The sequence below is a fragment of the Stegastes partitus genome, unplaced genomic scaffold (assembly GCF_000690725.1).
Source record: "Stegastes partitus isolate 25-593 unplaced genomic scaffold, Stegastes_partitus-1.0.2 Scaffold124, whole genome shotgun sequence".
Classification (NCBI taxonomy): domain Eukaryota; kingdom Metazoa; phylum Chordata; class Actinopteri; family Pomacentridae; genus Stegastes; species Stegastes partitus.
The window spans coordinates 585607-601361 of NW_007577855.1; the positions used below are offsets into that span (position 1 = coordinate 585607).

The window sequence follows — 15755 nt, forward strand, 5'->3', positions numbered from 1 at the left end:
ATAAGAATACAAAAAAATACAATGCATTCTTGTAAATAAAGAAGCATTCATCAGCAACAGCATTAAAATGCAACTTACATATGCATGGATGAGCATACAAAATCAGATATTAGATGCAGTAAATATTTAATAATGTATTACACTTACAATATCTAATATAAACTCTGAAACTCCATCAGTAACAGATTATGTAGATAAAGGTCCTGCGCTCTGATTGGTCGCCGTGCCTCGGTGGGCGTGGCCTGAGGTTCGGACTCACTTGTCGCGCAGATGACAGGATCAAACTCTCACCGACACACACACATGATAGAGTCACTTCACCGAGTCAAATGGAGCCGTCCGCTCAACTTAACCTCAGGTAAGTTTTCTCACACGCAAAAATGTCAACTTTTAACCCGCTGCAGACACTTTTACATCTTTGTTTTATCGTTTACTGTCCACTTTGTGTCGAGTGTCGCCGACTGTAAACTCTTGCTAGCTGATGTTGCAGATGATGCTATTTGTGTTAGCATACTACCTACATGCCTGCATGCAGATGTGCACTGAAGTCACTGTGGGATGTTTTTGCTCCTCTTTTCGTCTGAGTTCCTATTTAAAGGGATGTTTTGTTGTTGGCTGTGGCTCAATTGATCTTCACAATGATTTGCAGGCTGTTATCTGATCTTGTGTACTGTTAGTATGCCAGTAACTGTACCATGTAGATAAGAGATTCTGTAAAAAGCAATGCTATTTTGGGTTCTTGAGGACGTGCCACCTTTCATCTAATAGATTCTGGGGTAAGGATGAACTGAAAAAGCCTCTTGGATGACAGGTGAAGGTCCATTATCAAAGCCCAGGTTGACTGAGAGTCTGCTACCTGACCCCAAATGTCTCACCAGAATCTGCACAGCTCTTGTCAGCTGCTCTTTTGCAAAATCTTTTATGTGTGTGTGTGTGTGTGTGTACGTGCAAGTCAGACCAAAAGCTTCCACACATCATGGCCTGTGACACGGGAAGACACGGGGGCGGCGGTTTATTTTTTTCCCCCTCCTGAGATAATAGTAAGTTTTTGATAACAGCGCCTGATCTCAATGAAACCACCCCCCCCGGCTCTCTGTTGTGGCTATCGGAGCCTAAGAGCACGGCCGCATTTCCTCCTGCTTCCTTGTTTTAGATCTCAGCTTCCTGGTACCAGTTTGGGGTTTGAGGAGATGCAGGGTGGCTCCGGCGTGTACTGTATGTCTGCGCCTGTGTGAGGAGGTCTTTCTGTTCACGAGAAGTGGTTTAGCACACAGTATGGAAGCATTAAGTCCTCCTAGGTTGTGTAAATCTAGAAAAGACTGGCCAAATAGAGTGTTGACACCCTTCACACCCATCTGAATACCTCATGGTTCAAAATCAGAGTCAGCTATTGGGTGAGGCTCTCCAGGCGGATGAGAAAACAGCTCCTATGAGGCTTTTATATCTTGTTTTGGACGGCACTCTAGGGGGAATAATAAAAAGCATATGGGAACAGTAAATACTAGTAATAATCAGTGATCATAATTCAAACACACTTAATGAGGAAAACTGGTTACAGTCCACACTGTGTTTCATCTGATCTCCATTGTGATGGTAACCTCTTCATTAGTGCGGTGGCCATGTTGAAATACCCTTTGACCGCGCCGCAAATCACTCAGACGCAATTTCAGGGATGTGGAAGAATGCCTGCAGTGACGTAACGGAGCAAAACAACACCAGATGAAGCGATAGCGAGAGCTGAGATGGAATTAAACCTGCGTTACAGCTCCAATGAAAGAATAAGTTGTCATTGGCCTGTCAGCAATCACGTAGGCTTTACCAAAAACACCCTCTGGGGCGGTAACCAAGACGGTGAAGACACTAAAGAAGACTCTTGTATTTTTTTACTTTGTGTTATCAATAAGAAACTATATTTATTTGGTTAAAAAGAACTATTGTAGCAGGAGGGGATCTTTTTAAGAAGTGGTACAGCGTTTGTTTGACTGAAAAAATGCTAAAAAAGAAAATAAAAAGTTTCTGCAGCCTTTTGTAGACAATAATTTTGGTATAAAAGGGTGGAATTGATGACAAGAACAAACCAATAAATAAGTTTAATTTCTGATTGACTGAATAGTTATGTAATAGTTATAGACAGGTGAATGAACAAGGTTTTACTAAACCCCAGAAGGGTCAACATCATGTGCCGTCATAGAGAAATTTCCTTTACAAAGACATCTTAGTTCTCCACAAAATGTCAAACACTTAAGGGTAACATTCGGGCCCATTTTTTTTGGAGGGATTTCCCAGATGATGGCAACATCTGCCCACAGACACAGTGTGTTATATGTGTGCTCTACAAGGAAGTGTTTAGCCTTTAGTTGGAATGCTGAAGTTGGCAAAGATAAGCGGAGGTAGTTGGCATCAGATTTCCTTTACCAGCATGAGCCGAAACTCTGCCAGGATTTTGTGATTGATTCGTTTTTAATTGTGCCAAACTTCGCTGACTCATGACATGCTTGTGAACTTACGAAATTTACTAGGAATTGTCAGTAAAGACTTGTCGAGCAGTTTCCAGTTCTGCAAGGAAAAGCAACTTAATAAACCCCTTTTGTTTTGTTGTTTTTTTTCCGATCTGGGGTTTGAGGGTGGGCAGCGGTTTGCTGTTGTTTCCACCATGTCTGTAGGCTGTGTTTACACAAGACTCATATGCTTCATCTGATAGCTTAGTCAGATGACCGATTAGCTCAGACTTGTTCCTTGACGTGATGCCTTGTAAACAAAGTGCAGAATCTTTAATACCAAACCACAAAATTTGGTGTTTACAGTGACCTCGGTTGTTAATTTTGACACACATTGAGTTGAGGGTTTTTTTAAAGCTCAAATAGATCTCATCCACCCTGGAGGTCCCTGTACCAGGACCAGACTATTTATCTGTTTTGAACACCAGCGGTGCCGAAGTTTCCAAGCATGAGGCATTAAAGGAAGAAGACACATCGTACCGTGGTGACTGAAATGTGCAGAGGAGTTGTTTTGCGTCATTTAGTTTGCATCAAATTTAATACGAGGAGTGTCAGAAAAGTTCCAGGACTGGTGTCACAAAAGATTTATTTCAAACCCAAACTGCAAACTACGAGTTTTCCCCTTCAGACGGTCTACACAGAGATCCTGCAGCGTTTGCTTCATTCAGTGCACGAGAAGAGGCGAGAGTTGTGGCAGGACAAGTGGTGGCTGCTTCACCATGACAACGCACCTGCTCAAGATGGAGCAACCTCCCTACTCACCCCACCTGGCTCTGTGGGATTTTTTTCCTCTTCCTCAAGCTCAAGGGGGTCATCAAGGGGACCCGTTTTGAAGACGACATCAAGATGGCTGTGATGACGGAGGAGCCCGGAAGAATCCTTCCAGGAGTGCATGGCGGCGTAGCAGAGAAGGCTGGGGAAGTGTGTTAGACTCCAGGGGAATTACTTCGAAAGGGAAAACTTGTAGTTTGGATTTGGAATATATCTTTTGTGACACCAGTCCTGAAAGTTTTCTGACACACCTCAGTTGAGAATTTTTTAGAATAGGTTAAATATCATCAGTGTTTACTGAGCTACTGTGTTACGACTGTTGTTTAGAGCGGGTCGGATCTCATCCTGGCCTAGTCATAAGGTCTTATTGTATTCCTGTATTCTCCCAGGTGTCTCTTATCCAAAGAGGCCAAGGGTCCCAGGTTGTTTATTTTGCCTTTGAATTTTGTAGCTGTTAATGACCAAAATGCTGTTACAGATAAAGCTTTTTAAATGTGGCTTCATGCTGTGTTCAAACCAGACGCGAATTCATCGTGCATAGTTGGACGCGTGTATGCACTGAGTTCACTCGCTTCATTCGCGCAAATAATTCGCTTCATTCACATGTTAAACGCGCTAATCGTGCGATTCACACCTCGGGACGTTTACGCGCGTCTAATCGCGTCTTCACATTGACTTTACATGTAAATCAATCATGCGTATGATTTTACTCGCATCTGGTGTGAACCCAGCGTAAGGGTTTGATTAGTTGATTGACAGAAAACTACACAGACTCACTTTTTCACTGTTAGCAGGCATCACTTGCTGAACATTTTCTTTTCGATAGACTGTACAATTTACTGATGTTCCCTGAACGCCCCCCACTGCAGGCTGCGGTAGACGCTGCTGGAGGGCTGTGGTGTGCTCAGACAGGTGTGTGACCAAAGAGGACTTTCAAAAGAGTTAAACTGGGGCACTCTAATGTCATATCTGCCCAAGATGAAACCAAGGGATTTTTTTTTTTTTACTGCATGCAATCTTTTCTATGGGAAAAAAAACAACATATGTCAGTGTCTCTCTGCCTTCACCTGCATTCTGATCATCAGGTGTGATGTCTGCCTCCTCTACCCTCATTTTCTTTTTAAATAATAAGCTACAGATCACTTTGTCTTTTAACACACATCAACTGAACAACTAGTTTGACCAGTCTGGAGCCCTGATGCAGCAACTATTCTCGTAGCTGGTTCATTAATAAGTCAGTTCTCAAACAAAATGGCAAATGTTTCTTAGTTTCACCTTTTTTTTGTGCAATATTTTCAGGATTTCCGCCGTTGGAGAAACAAAAAGCTGGCATCATTTCAGGCTGTATAAGTGTGATGAGAATTAGTTTTACATTTTCTAACATTTTATAGAGAAAGCAATTAAAAGAAAGATAATTACCTGCTAATAGTTGGTGGCTTTACTACGAGAGCTTTCTTTTGAAGCCTGTAGACTTTATGCAGAGGTTTCACTCCTGTGTGCGAGGCTCTTGTCGGCAGACAACGGTTGCATTTTCCCGACAAAACCTCACCCACGAGGTAAAATTACAACCTTGCCTAAAGTTATTACAAAACACCCTTAACTCCACATATTCCAAATACAGACAACCACAGACTTCGGTTTGAGACGCCACCCTTTTGTTTATACTGTCGGGAGTACAAAAATAAGTGGCAACTCTTCTTGGCGTAGTCATATGCTTGCGGGTTCCTCGGAGAGCAGCGGCTCCATCGTGGCCAAGTGTGTGAGGGTCTATTTGTGCTTCTGATCATGTCTATGTGACGCACTCGGTACATCCTGTGCAACAAGCAGTCGGATCACTTTACACCCGCTGACCTCGTGTGACAGTTTGCAGCTATGATACACCGTTGCCCCGTTACGCCAACAGTGGCTAAATAAGATCCGCTTCATGGTGAGTTTGGTGATCTCACAGGAGTACTCACATTTGTGTTTGCACTTTTTTTTCTCCCCCCTCAGCGTGTTTGGAAACAGTGTTTGTTCTTCCACATGCGTCAGTTTTAGAATGTCCAGACTATTCGGTCGGAGAATGTCTTAATTATAGCAAACATAGTACATCCTGTACTTGTGTGTGCTCGCTGGAGTCAAGCACAAGTTCGAGTAAGTGGTATAAATAGTAGGCAAACCGAAGATGAATTGCATTTAATTGAACAGTTGCACTAGCAGCAGGGAGAATCAGTTTAACTCATTAAAAGGACCAGTTTTCAAACCATTAGGAAAAACATTTATGGACTTTATTGGAAAGTGTAAGCAGGAATTTGTAGATTGACATGTAAGCAAACAGGAGTTGGCAACTTCTTCTCCAAGTTGTCTCTAGAAATCAGCAAGAACTGGGCCACCGCTATAGCTCACCCGGTTGAGCTGGCGACCCATGTGCAGGGTCTACAGTCCCCGATGCAGCGGCCATGGGTTCAAATCCCGCTCATGACCCTTTGCTGCAGGTCCTTCCCCCACTTTCCTGTCTCTCTCTTCACTGTCCTATACAATAAAGGCAAAAAGGCCAAAAATTAGCTTAAAAGAAAAAAGAAATCAGCAAGAACCTGTAAAACTGAATGAAAGTGATTGAATAGCTGACACTGTGCCATATATATTACAAACATGCTATGCAGTGAAATATAATTCATTCAAACTCATTGGTCGTCACAGCGCTCTGGTTATCCATGAGCCCGCTGCCTGAAGCCTCCGCTGTATCTATAGTAACAATGCTGTCTCTGTTCAAGGCCGTCTATCCTCAGTGAGTCTGAATTTAGAAATATTTCATGCATAAAGAATGAATCTCATCACAGTTCCCCAAAAAGCCTGATGGAATTCTCTGCAGTGCAACGCTACGAACAAGCAGAAAAACGACTTAATTAGAAGTTTTTGAGGCTAATGAAAAGTTACAGCATGTGTAGTTTACGCGTCTGCTTGCATCTGCATTACAATATCGTTTTTGTGCAGAGCTCCCTGGGTGCTGCACGTTGCCTAATCCGGACTGAATGTCACATCCTCAGCTGACCTCTGATGAACCTAGTGACCCAGTTCTCACCGCCATGAGTCCCACAGAAGGGGCCGCAGCGCACATGTGAAAACGCACACTTTTTCGGGAACCCCCTTTGGATCGCTACCTTTTTCCCATCTGTCTTCCTCTTGCCTGATGGATCTAGCATACTAATACTCCAGGCGGCACACATACATCCTCTTCTCTGTGCAGACTTGTGCACAAACTCCTCCCATATGCAACCGTTTTTTGTGGGGTTTTTTTGTGTGTTTGACATATTCACCTGTTTGCAGAAGGTTTTTTAGCAATATAATGGAAATGTTTATACATCTTGAGGGGATGATAATCTCTGGTCAGTCAAGCCAGGCAGGTTTATACACAGATACACTCAAACATGCACACAGTCACCGGTCCAAGAGGACTTCCTCATATTGTCCAGTATGTTGATTCAGGAAATCACTTTGATTGATATTCCCCGTTGCTCCTGCTGAATTCAACATTATCTGTTTCTTTGCAACCTTTGCTTGTGCAAGTGCATTTCTCACAGCGTTGAGTTGTCTCCCTGGAAACTTCTTCTTTCTCACGGAGACGAGAAGGTTTGCACCATTTTTTTTTATTTTTTGCTTCCTTGAGATGAGAAAAAATAAAACATTTGGCTGCCTTTACCGTCAGCCCAATTAACACATTAATTTTTCTGTCAAGAATTATGAAGCGCCGTCACACTGGGGTTGTTTTTCAGGTATTACTCGCTCGCTACCAAAGGGAGCAGCTCAGGTGCTTTCCTTTTGTTCTTCCAGATGGTGATGGCTATCTGTATCAGTCGACCCTGTGCTGTCCTAGGTTGGGGATTTCCAGTCAAGCAACCCCACCTCCGTTGCATCACCTAGATACCACCACCACTCTGTTGCTCTTTGAACGCACTTCCACGCAGCCCTGTCATGTCCTTCCTGTTTTCTGAGATGTCTGCAGTTGCGCCTGAACGGAAGCGAGCGGTCCTGTTTGCTGTTCGGCCGCACTGTTTGAGGCTTCAGGTGACCGCCGCGACGTGTGGCGACGGCTGCAGACAAGATACAGATCGATGCGTGTCGTAGCCAAAACTTAGAGCAGGAACTGATTAACTGTAAAAAAGTCAGCACTTGTCCGGGAAGTTGGCTTTTATTGGCATGTGGCGTTGGCACCTGTAGTAGCATGTTGACCTATTTTCTATTAATGAGCAGTGTGCTAATAATACATGTGGGTCATACGGGATTAAATAAGTCAGTGTAATGGATTGTCTTGGAGGGATTTTAGGGATGTTTCAGTGTGTGCCGATCCAACTGTGTGAGTTAGTATAACTGATGATGTTGCTGAAAATGTACCTATTTGGCTGTAAGGGACATAAGTTAAGACTGGACCAGAGGTTGACAGGTTTAGAGCTGCTGTGATCTCACATTTTAGATGCTACTTGTGTTTGCACCACTATGGTATTGGTGGAATACTTTTTACATTTTCATCTCCCGTCAATTCTGCGTGCAGCTAAAACACGACAAGCATCGCGTGAGTGCATGCAAATGTCTCGATGTGCGACGTGTTTAACATGATTTTGTTTGATGAAAAAAGTCCATTTCCTGTTGTGTTTGTTTACATTAGATGCATTCAATATATGACACCAAACAAGGGCTTCGTTCAGCACAGGCACTAACTTTGTGAGGGCAGACGCCGTTAAACCAACAGGGTTCACCGCCCTCAAGTCGACAAAAATACCAAATATTTGTGGCCTAATTACATTGAATCTTGTACAAAGACATCTTTTTTTTTTCAGTGCGATGTAATGGCCTGACCGTAAAAGCGTCTCATATTCGAGTTTTTCTTTTAATCCGACCTCTGCACGCACAAGATGCAGCACATTTTCTGCAGACTGGATTTTCCAAGCTAGTTATTTAGAAATGCTGTCAATGATGCGCATCTATTTTTAAGGCTTTTTCAAACTCTATTTCCTTTTCTCTCTCTCTCTCTCGCTCTCTATGTGCCGCTTTGTCTCTCCTTCAGTCTAAATATAGAGCCCCATCTGCCCACTCATTCTGACAGAAAGGAAGTGCGATGTGTGTGTCAGCTCCTGCGCTGCATCAATAGTTTCTGTACAAGAGGTCAGAAAAAAAGGTGGTCGAGTGATATCTGTGTGGTCAAGAGTTCATGCATGCATGCACATGAGACTTTTCATGCATGTGTGCGTGCATGCTTGGCTGGTTGCTTTATATTTTTACGTCAGAACAATCTAATGTGTTTGTTTTAAAGAGCAACAACCAGAAACGAGAAGAAAGAACTCTCGAGGTGTTACGTGCATTCAAACAATGAGATAGATGACTGAAGATGAACACAAAGAACAGTAGGGAGAGTTGAATGAAAGGCAGTGAGGCTGAGTGCGAAAAAATGACAGGAACCCGGAAACGTGTGGTTCAAACAGGCAGTGTTCAGCTGCTGAGGCAGCACTGTTAACTCTATGTTTGAAAAGTGCTGCTTTTCTTAGTGGGATCAAGGCTAAATCCGCCGCACTAAGTCCTTTCATTGTACACTGTGGAATGACCTGCGATGGTGTGTGTGTGTGTGGGAGAAAGGGTGAAAGAGAAGGAGAGAAACCAGTATGAAAAAGTGGAGTAAAACTTTAGAAATATGCAGAAACAAGTTCAAATAGAATCAGCAGTGAAGCAGCAGCTACTCCAACACCTTCCCCTGCCTCTCCTCCTCACCACTCCCCCTCGCCGCCGACACACAAACAGTGCGTATCCCGAACCTGTAGAGGAAATACGCTCGCCAATGAATCGCTGTTCTCACTTGGCTGTGGCTTGCCCTCTCAGTCGCTCTCACTCTCTCTCTGGCTTTGCCGCACGCATGTTTCAGTCGAGTAGTAATGTGTGAAGGTAAACGACTTGGAGGACAGTTTGTGCCTGTGTGGAACAGGGTAAGTTTATGTGATGTTATCTCAATTTTACGCGTGTAACACTTTTAACTGCTTGGTGTTAGCGATGGATGATGATGATGGTAGTTTTATTCCCTGCTGTGGTACGACAATACGTTTGGAAGAAATGAACTAATTCTTCAAACATTTAGTTTTGGACTATTTTGGACATGTCGTTATTCTGTGTGTCTTTAGCTTCTCGAGGTTAATTTCTGATATTAAATCTAAGTGATATTCAGCACTATGGTTTTCTTGTTTGTGGGAAAGTGGCAGAGCTTTTTACAAATTTATCCAAAAAGGAGCAAAGCCTAGCAATAACCATCACTTCCATCACTTTCTGTACTTGTAAGAATCAGTCTGTCGATGCAAAGATATCAGAGAGAATTAATGTTTGTTCTGGTTCTACTGGTCTTGCTTTTCATTTATGCTACTTTTATGAAAAAGGATGTGAAACTGAGCTAACAAGGGCTATTGTGGGGGGATTTGCGTTCAAGTAAATGTGGCCAAATGCCATTATAAATTCGTGCCGTGTGGGTCTGAGATGTGACTCATGAACCTGTGTGGGACTTTGAGTAATGCTTTTTAACACTAGTGGGCATAGTTAGTGTGAGACCACTTCTTTTGTTTCTTCACCATCCGTCCACGTTGGGAGATTGGTGGTGTGTGTGTGAGTAGGTGTCTGTGTGGGTAGACTTTCACACCTCAAACCCAAAGCAATTTTTACATTTTTTCATTGAAAAACCCCCCCTCCAAAAAAAACATATCCTCAAGTTGAATCGGTAACAACTGCAAAACTTTCAGGCCAAAATGAACAACCTCGGGCTTGATGGAAAAGACACTTGGGAGGATTTTGAAAGACAGAACTTCTCCTTATCCCCAACGCTAGGCCACTATAAATAGTAGCAGTTTCATGACAATGATTCAGTAGACGCTGATGTTACTGAACCTGTTCTATTAAAAAAGAAATTATACAACAGAAATGAAGCAACAAGCGCTGCAATCAGTTTAGTCATAGTGGTTCCAGATAGCCTCTCCGGTGAATTTGCGTCACTTGAAAACCTTTGAAAAGTGGCTTTGGTTTTGTTTTTCATGCCAGGAGGGAACATTTAACACTTGATTTACCTCCCAGCAGTAACTACTCAAAAAGAAATGTCAGCAAGAGACGCTGTTATTTCACTCACACGCTAGAAGTCTATCGTACAGAGATACGTAGAGATACAGGCATTAATATCAGACCGCATGTGAACAGAGAATGGAGTTTTAAATAGCTCCGCTGAAGCATTTTGCACCTAATACGCGTCTGCCGCCACAAGTCAGCCAGAGCTTGTGGCTGTCTACCCACTTGGAGCCTGATCACCGATGTGACACTTCCTTTCTATGTGTTCTTTCTAATTGCAGTTGATGGGCCCACAATGTGCGTGAGACATGACCAACAAGGCCCCCTGGGATAACTCGAGCAGTGCGTACAGCATGGAGCCAACAGGTACATGCAGCTCGGATAAACACACACTACTCAGTCGTACAAAAATGAATTACTTTCCCACTTTTGGTGCCACATGCTGCATGTTGTTGTCGTCGTCTTTCCATCAGTTATTCAGATTTTAACTTCCGACATCTTGACTTTATCCTCAGCTGGCTGCTCCCCCACGGTTCCAGAGCCAGAGCTCTACCGCAGCATCCAGGCTGTGCTGCCCAGAGACACAGATACGCAGCAGCCGCCCGACCACGGCAACAAAGGTATAAAATGATCTTTTTTTACTGAGCCGAGTATTAACATGGGAAGATTTCTTAGTTCGGGGGTGATGATCTTTTATCAGTCTTTGCAGTTTCCTTCACTCCTAACTCTTACAAGCAATATCATCTGATTATATCACTGAGTCTTGTCTGTATGAAGCTCATCACAAAGTTGCAAAGACGCCAACTTTGTGGTTTTTATTACAGAGGCTTGGCTTTTATACACACAGCGGTTCAGTTTAAAGTCCAAAGAGGTGTACTGTATGCTACAAAACTGACTTTGATTTTGTCCGGTTTTTCTGTATCCGAAACTATTCCACCTCATAAACTTTTCCACCCTGAACAAATATTTATTGAGGCCAGCTAGCATTAGGCGGCATTAATCACCCTGTGGAATATGCAGTCATGTCAGCAGTACGAGAGCTGCTCGGCTGTTAGTCATCACACATATTTTGGATTCGCACTGCAATGGAGAAAAGTGTGACACATTTAGAAGAAGTGTTTAGTGCTGTGGAAACCTTGAGTCTCCTAATGGCTTGTGTGTGTGTGTGTGTGTGTGTGTGTGTACAGGAATGCTGAGGTGGACACTTCATAAGAAGGTTCAAAACAATCCTGGCAACAGCCTGTCTCTGGTGTGGGTCCTGATAAAAGAGCTGGAAAAGGTACTCTTCAGAAACCCAGATTTTCAAGGAACACTTCTGGTACATTCTGAGTGTTTTTTTTTTCTTCTTTCACGGAGGAGGGAACGAGGAAGTCACCTTGAACTCACAGCAACTCATTATTTTACAAAAAATGTGTTTGTCAAGGAGTTGCAGCGGAGCCCTGACTCTGTGTGTGTGTTTTCTCTGCAGGCTGAAAGATGGGACTCTCGCAAATTCATCATTCCTTTGCTCCACACGCTGATGTATGCCGTCTTTCAGGTACTGCATCTCTGCCACATTACTGCCTTTTTAGGTTTTTAACGCTACTTGTTAGTTTCATGTATAAACTTGACTCAATAATTTCCACTTCACGTCTCCTGTCCATCTCGGGTGTGCACCTGGTTCTGACTACATATGACTGAACACCTGTGGTTACCCTGAATGACACCAGACGCCACACTGCTGCATGAGGAAAAAAAAAAAAAATCTCCATTATGTTGAACTGACATATTACCTCATTGACTCGGTTTCAATTCCTGGAACAGTTGTCAACGAGGAAGTGCAAACCTGAAGGGAGAACATTTTTAGTATTAATTACCTTAGCTACCTATGCATTGTGTAATCTGTGTGTGTGTGTGTTTGCTTGAATTCCAGACAGCCTACATTCCAGATGAACTTTACAAGCGGATGTACGACTTCTGCAAGAGACTACTGACCTATCCTCATCCGTACTGCACCGTAGGCCTCAGCTACACGAGGCAGATAAAAGCCGAACGCTTCATTCCAGGTATTGTTTTTCACCTCCGCTCGCTGACTAAATTGAACTGAATCATTCTTAGCAGGGCTTGTAGACTTTAGAGCAGCCTGCGTTAGGAGCTCCTAGATCGTCTTTGAGAATCTCGACACCTCCAGCACTACAGGCTAATGATGATGGTGCTGTTTGTTTAGTGGCCTTTTGTGACGATGCTGTGACTGTGTAATTCCCCGAAAAGACCAGTCGATCAAAACAATAATTATCTCTTTGTCATAGAGTACTCTTGTTACAAAACAGGCGAGGCTCCCATGCTTTAAATATTTTTGAAATGTATCTTAAACTAAAACAAAAAGTTATTGTTAACCAATGTGTTAAGAGGAAAAGAAAAAATGCAGCCTGAAATATAGCGGATACCGGCGAGGTGGATATTTACTGACTGACAACAGCTTATAGAACAGAGCCGAGTAGCCACGCTGTTCTCCTGCAAGGAAGTGAAGTAACAGGCCGTCACACTATGAAAAATCTTGTCATGGCTACATCAGTGTTATGTGAGCTGTCCATTCATCAAGCAGTTTAAAATTAGCTAAACTGTTTAAAAATACGCAGCACAATCAGTGAATGTTCGTATGATCCGCAGGTCTGATGTACCAGAGGATGGTCACAGCTGAGCAGAGACTAAAAAATGAGCACTATCCCTTTCAGGAGAGGTGAGTCATAACTAATGTACTACTTGCCCAAAAGTGCAATAAAAGCCTGACAGAGCTGATGATTTATAAAGGCTTTGATTTCTTGTACAGCTGCATGTAGTCAAACTGCCCTCTTTTTCATATTTGCAGGGTTTTCATTTTGGCTGACCCCAAAGTCTTCTCTGACTCCTTGATACACGTCCTGCAGGAGGATTTTGAGGCATCAGGTGGATTTGTAAATCCATCAGATCACATGCGCAGCGTGATCCAGCACTCCTTACAGGCTGCTTTAGGAGCAGATCAGTGCCATGGACCCAAACTGGCTCAGGCCCTAAAGGTCAGCAGAACTGGGCCGCTCTGGCTGTTTGTGGTCACTTGTTGCCTTCTTTATTTAGTTTGATTTTCTCTTCACTGCTGCTGTGATTTGTTTGCCCCATTTTGTTCAGCTGATGACGGGGTTTTCCTACTTTGGTCTCTGATAAACTTTACTTTGGACTCAGTGCTGGACTGTGCTCATGTTTTCACATTTTACCATAATTCTGGTTATCTAATGTGACTTTCCCCCACACCTGACTGCTCCCCTAATATTTTCACAAATCTCACACAAAATTGTTGTTTCAGTAAAACTGACCTGCCATGGTTCAGTTTAATGTGGACAGATGTAAGGAGGCTGGACATTACCCACTTGGTCTGACAAAATTATTTACCAAAACAGCTTAATACAGTCGGACTACAGGGAGGCTCAGTGGTTAGCACCGTTGCCTCGCAGCAAGAAGGTCGCCAGTTCTCGTCCCGGTGAGGACACCTGGGATCTTTCTGCGTGGAGTTTGCATGTTCTCCCCGTGCAGCGTGGGTTCTCTCCGGGTTCTCCATCTTCCTCCCACAAGGTCCAAAAACATGTTGAGGTTAATTGGTGATTCTAAATTGTCCGTAGGTGTGAATGTGAGTGTGGTTCAACAGAAATATTAAAACAAAAAACAACAACAACAAAAAAAAAACAAGCATGATGGAACCCGTAAACTAGTATTTTGTTGAACAACCCTTTGAGCCAATCAATGCAATCAAGTGTTTTCTGTAACTCTCAATCAGACTTCTTCACCTGTTGTCTTTTTAATTTGTCCCACTGCTCATCAGCAAAGTGCTCTAATTTGTCCAGATTTTTTAAAAAATTATTCTTTTTAACCACAATTCAAAAGCAATGTCTTATTTCACTAAATTATCATTTAGCAAATTTTTATTTATTATTACTTTTTTCAGTTTCTAGTTATTTGATTGACTATTGTGAATTTTGCCTTTTCTTTAATGGAAGGGTATAAATACATTTGAGGACGACTGTATGTCTGAATATGTCTGTTTTAACCCGTCTGATGAGTAGAACATGGCGGCTCATTGGCTTCACTCAGTAGCCTGACCTCCTGATACTAGACTCATCCAGTAGAGGTTATACAAGGACATTTACTTTTTCACTCATTTTTTTCAGTATTATCTTCAGAAAATAAAACCTATCAGAGTTGATTCATATGACATTCCAGTCGGTAATTTGTGGAAACAGGAATAGAAAATCAGAGTCTCATGACCATGTGGCTTACGCTGATGCAGTAAATAAACACACGAAGGCACTTTATTGTAGGTGAGCCGCTCCTTTTGACGCAGGAATGTTCAAAATCACAAGAACGTAGAAGGATGTCCTGTCAGTTTATGGACAGCTTTGTAAATATTAACTTTTTCTTACGTAGCTCCACATTCCTCTTTGTACTCTTTTAAAGTCTGTCCAAAAATGTCCCCCGAAACCATTTGTTCAGTTGATTGCCCAGTGCATTATTAACAAATCTTCGCTACATGTGAGTGTGTATTTGCGGAGGTTTATCGTTGCCCCTCAAGGAGGAATTCAATGTCCTCTGTGTTTCAGAAACATCATGTGCAAAGCCTCATGGTCACTCCAAGACATGTTGGGACATTTTTAAGTAATTACCACCACTTAAAGAATGACTGATAAGGATGAAAATAGCATTATCTAATTATCTAGAACTGTCAGGCTAATTAGTACACAGCTAAAATGTGTTTAAGAGTCGCTGTTTGACTCATCGTGTCGAGCATCCTGAATGAAGGGGCTGTTGTTTCTGCGGTGGAAATGTCTCTTGGCGCTGATCCCAACATAACACCTCAGCAGACGTACACACACTTGTGACCCTTCACCTCTTTGCTATGAATACCTGATGTGTATATGTTTATCTTCCTGCCAGTATGTATGCTCAGCCCATGTGTTTGTGTGTTTTGGGACAGGACATGGGCGAAGACATCGAGCGGTACTTTCAGGAAGTGTTGGCGACTCTGGAGCAGAGCTTGGAGGAGGGCGGCAGGGCGGAGGGGGCCGCGCTGAGGAGCCGCCTTCGCCGACTGTACGGCGACATCGTCACCGACGCCGACTCAGGTAGGAGCGCGCTGTAAAGGAAACTAACAGCTATGCAAGGGAGCGTCTTTGAGGCACAGCTGCTCTGTGTGACTCATAAATCAACTTACTGGTTTAGCTAGACATCAGTGAAAGGGGGAGAAACATAATAACCACAGAGTCACAGCTGCTTGTGTAAGCCAGTGCAGCCGAATAAAAAAAAAGAAAAGCAGAGTAGAGGTAAGTTGAGAACATGAGTGTATTAGCTGGAGTAGTAGCAGTTTCGATATGGAAACATTATACTGGCTGCATTAAAACACTTCTGCTTCAGTCT

The 15755-nt window shown here is 43.0% G+C and overlaps 1 protein-coding gene across 2 annotated transcripts in view; it reads left to right on the forward strand.

Moving 5' to 3' along the window:
- Positions 1–296: 296 nt before the first annotated feature.
- pik3r6 (phosphoinositide-3-kinase regulatory subunit 6) overlaps positions 297–15755 on the forward strand; it is a 24290-nt gene continuing 8831 nt past the window's right edge. The window contains exons 1-9 of one of the 2 annotated variants that reach the window (XM_008278489.1): positions 297–358; positions 10616–10700; positions 10850–10954; positions 11522–11613; positions 11803–11871; positions 12247–12379; positions 12984–13053; positions 13183–13369; positions 15316–15463. In XM_008278489.1, coding sequence (XP_008276711.1) covers positions 10643–10700; positions 10850–10954; positions 11522–11613; positions 11803–11871; positions 12247–12379; positions 12984–13053; positions 13183–13369; positions 15316–15463 — 862 coding nt within the window. In that variant the 5' untranslated portion in view covers positions 297–358; positions 10616–10642. Of the gene's footprint in view, positions 359–9106; positions 9221–10615; positions 10701–10849; positions 10955–11521; positions 11614–11802; positions 11872–12246; positions 12380–12983; positions 13054–13182; positions 13370–15315; positions 15464–15755 lie in introns of those variants that run through there. The other variant, XM_008278490.1, reaches the window with a different exon arrangement.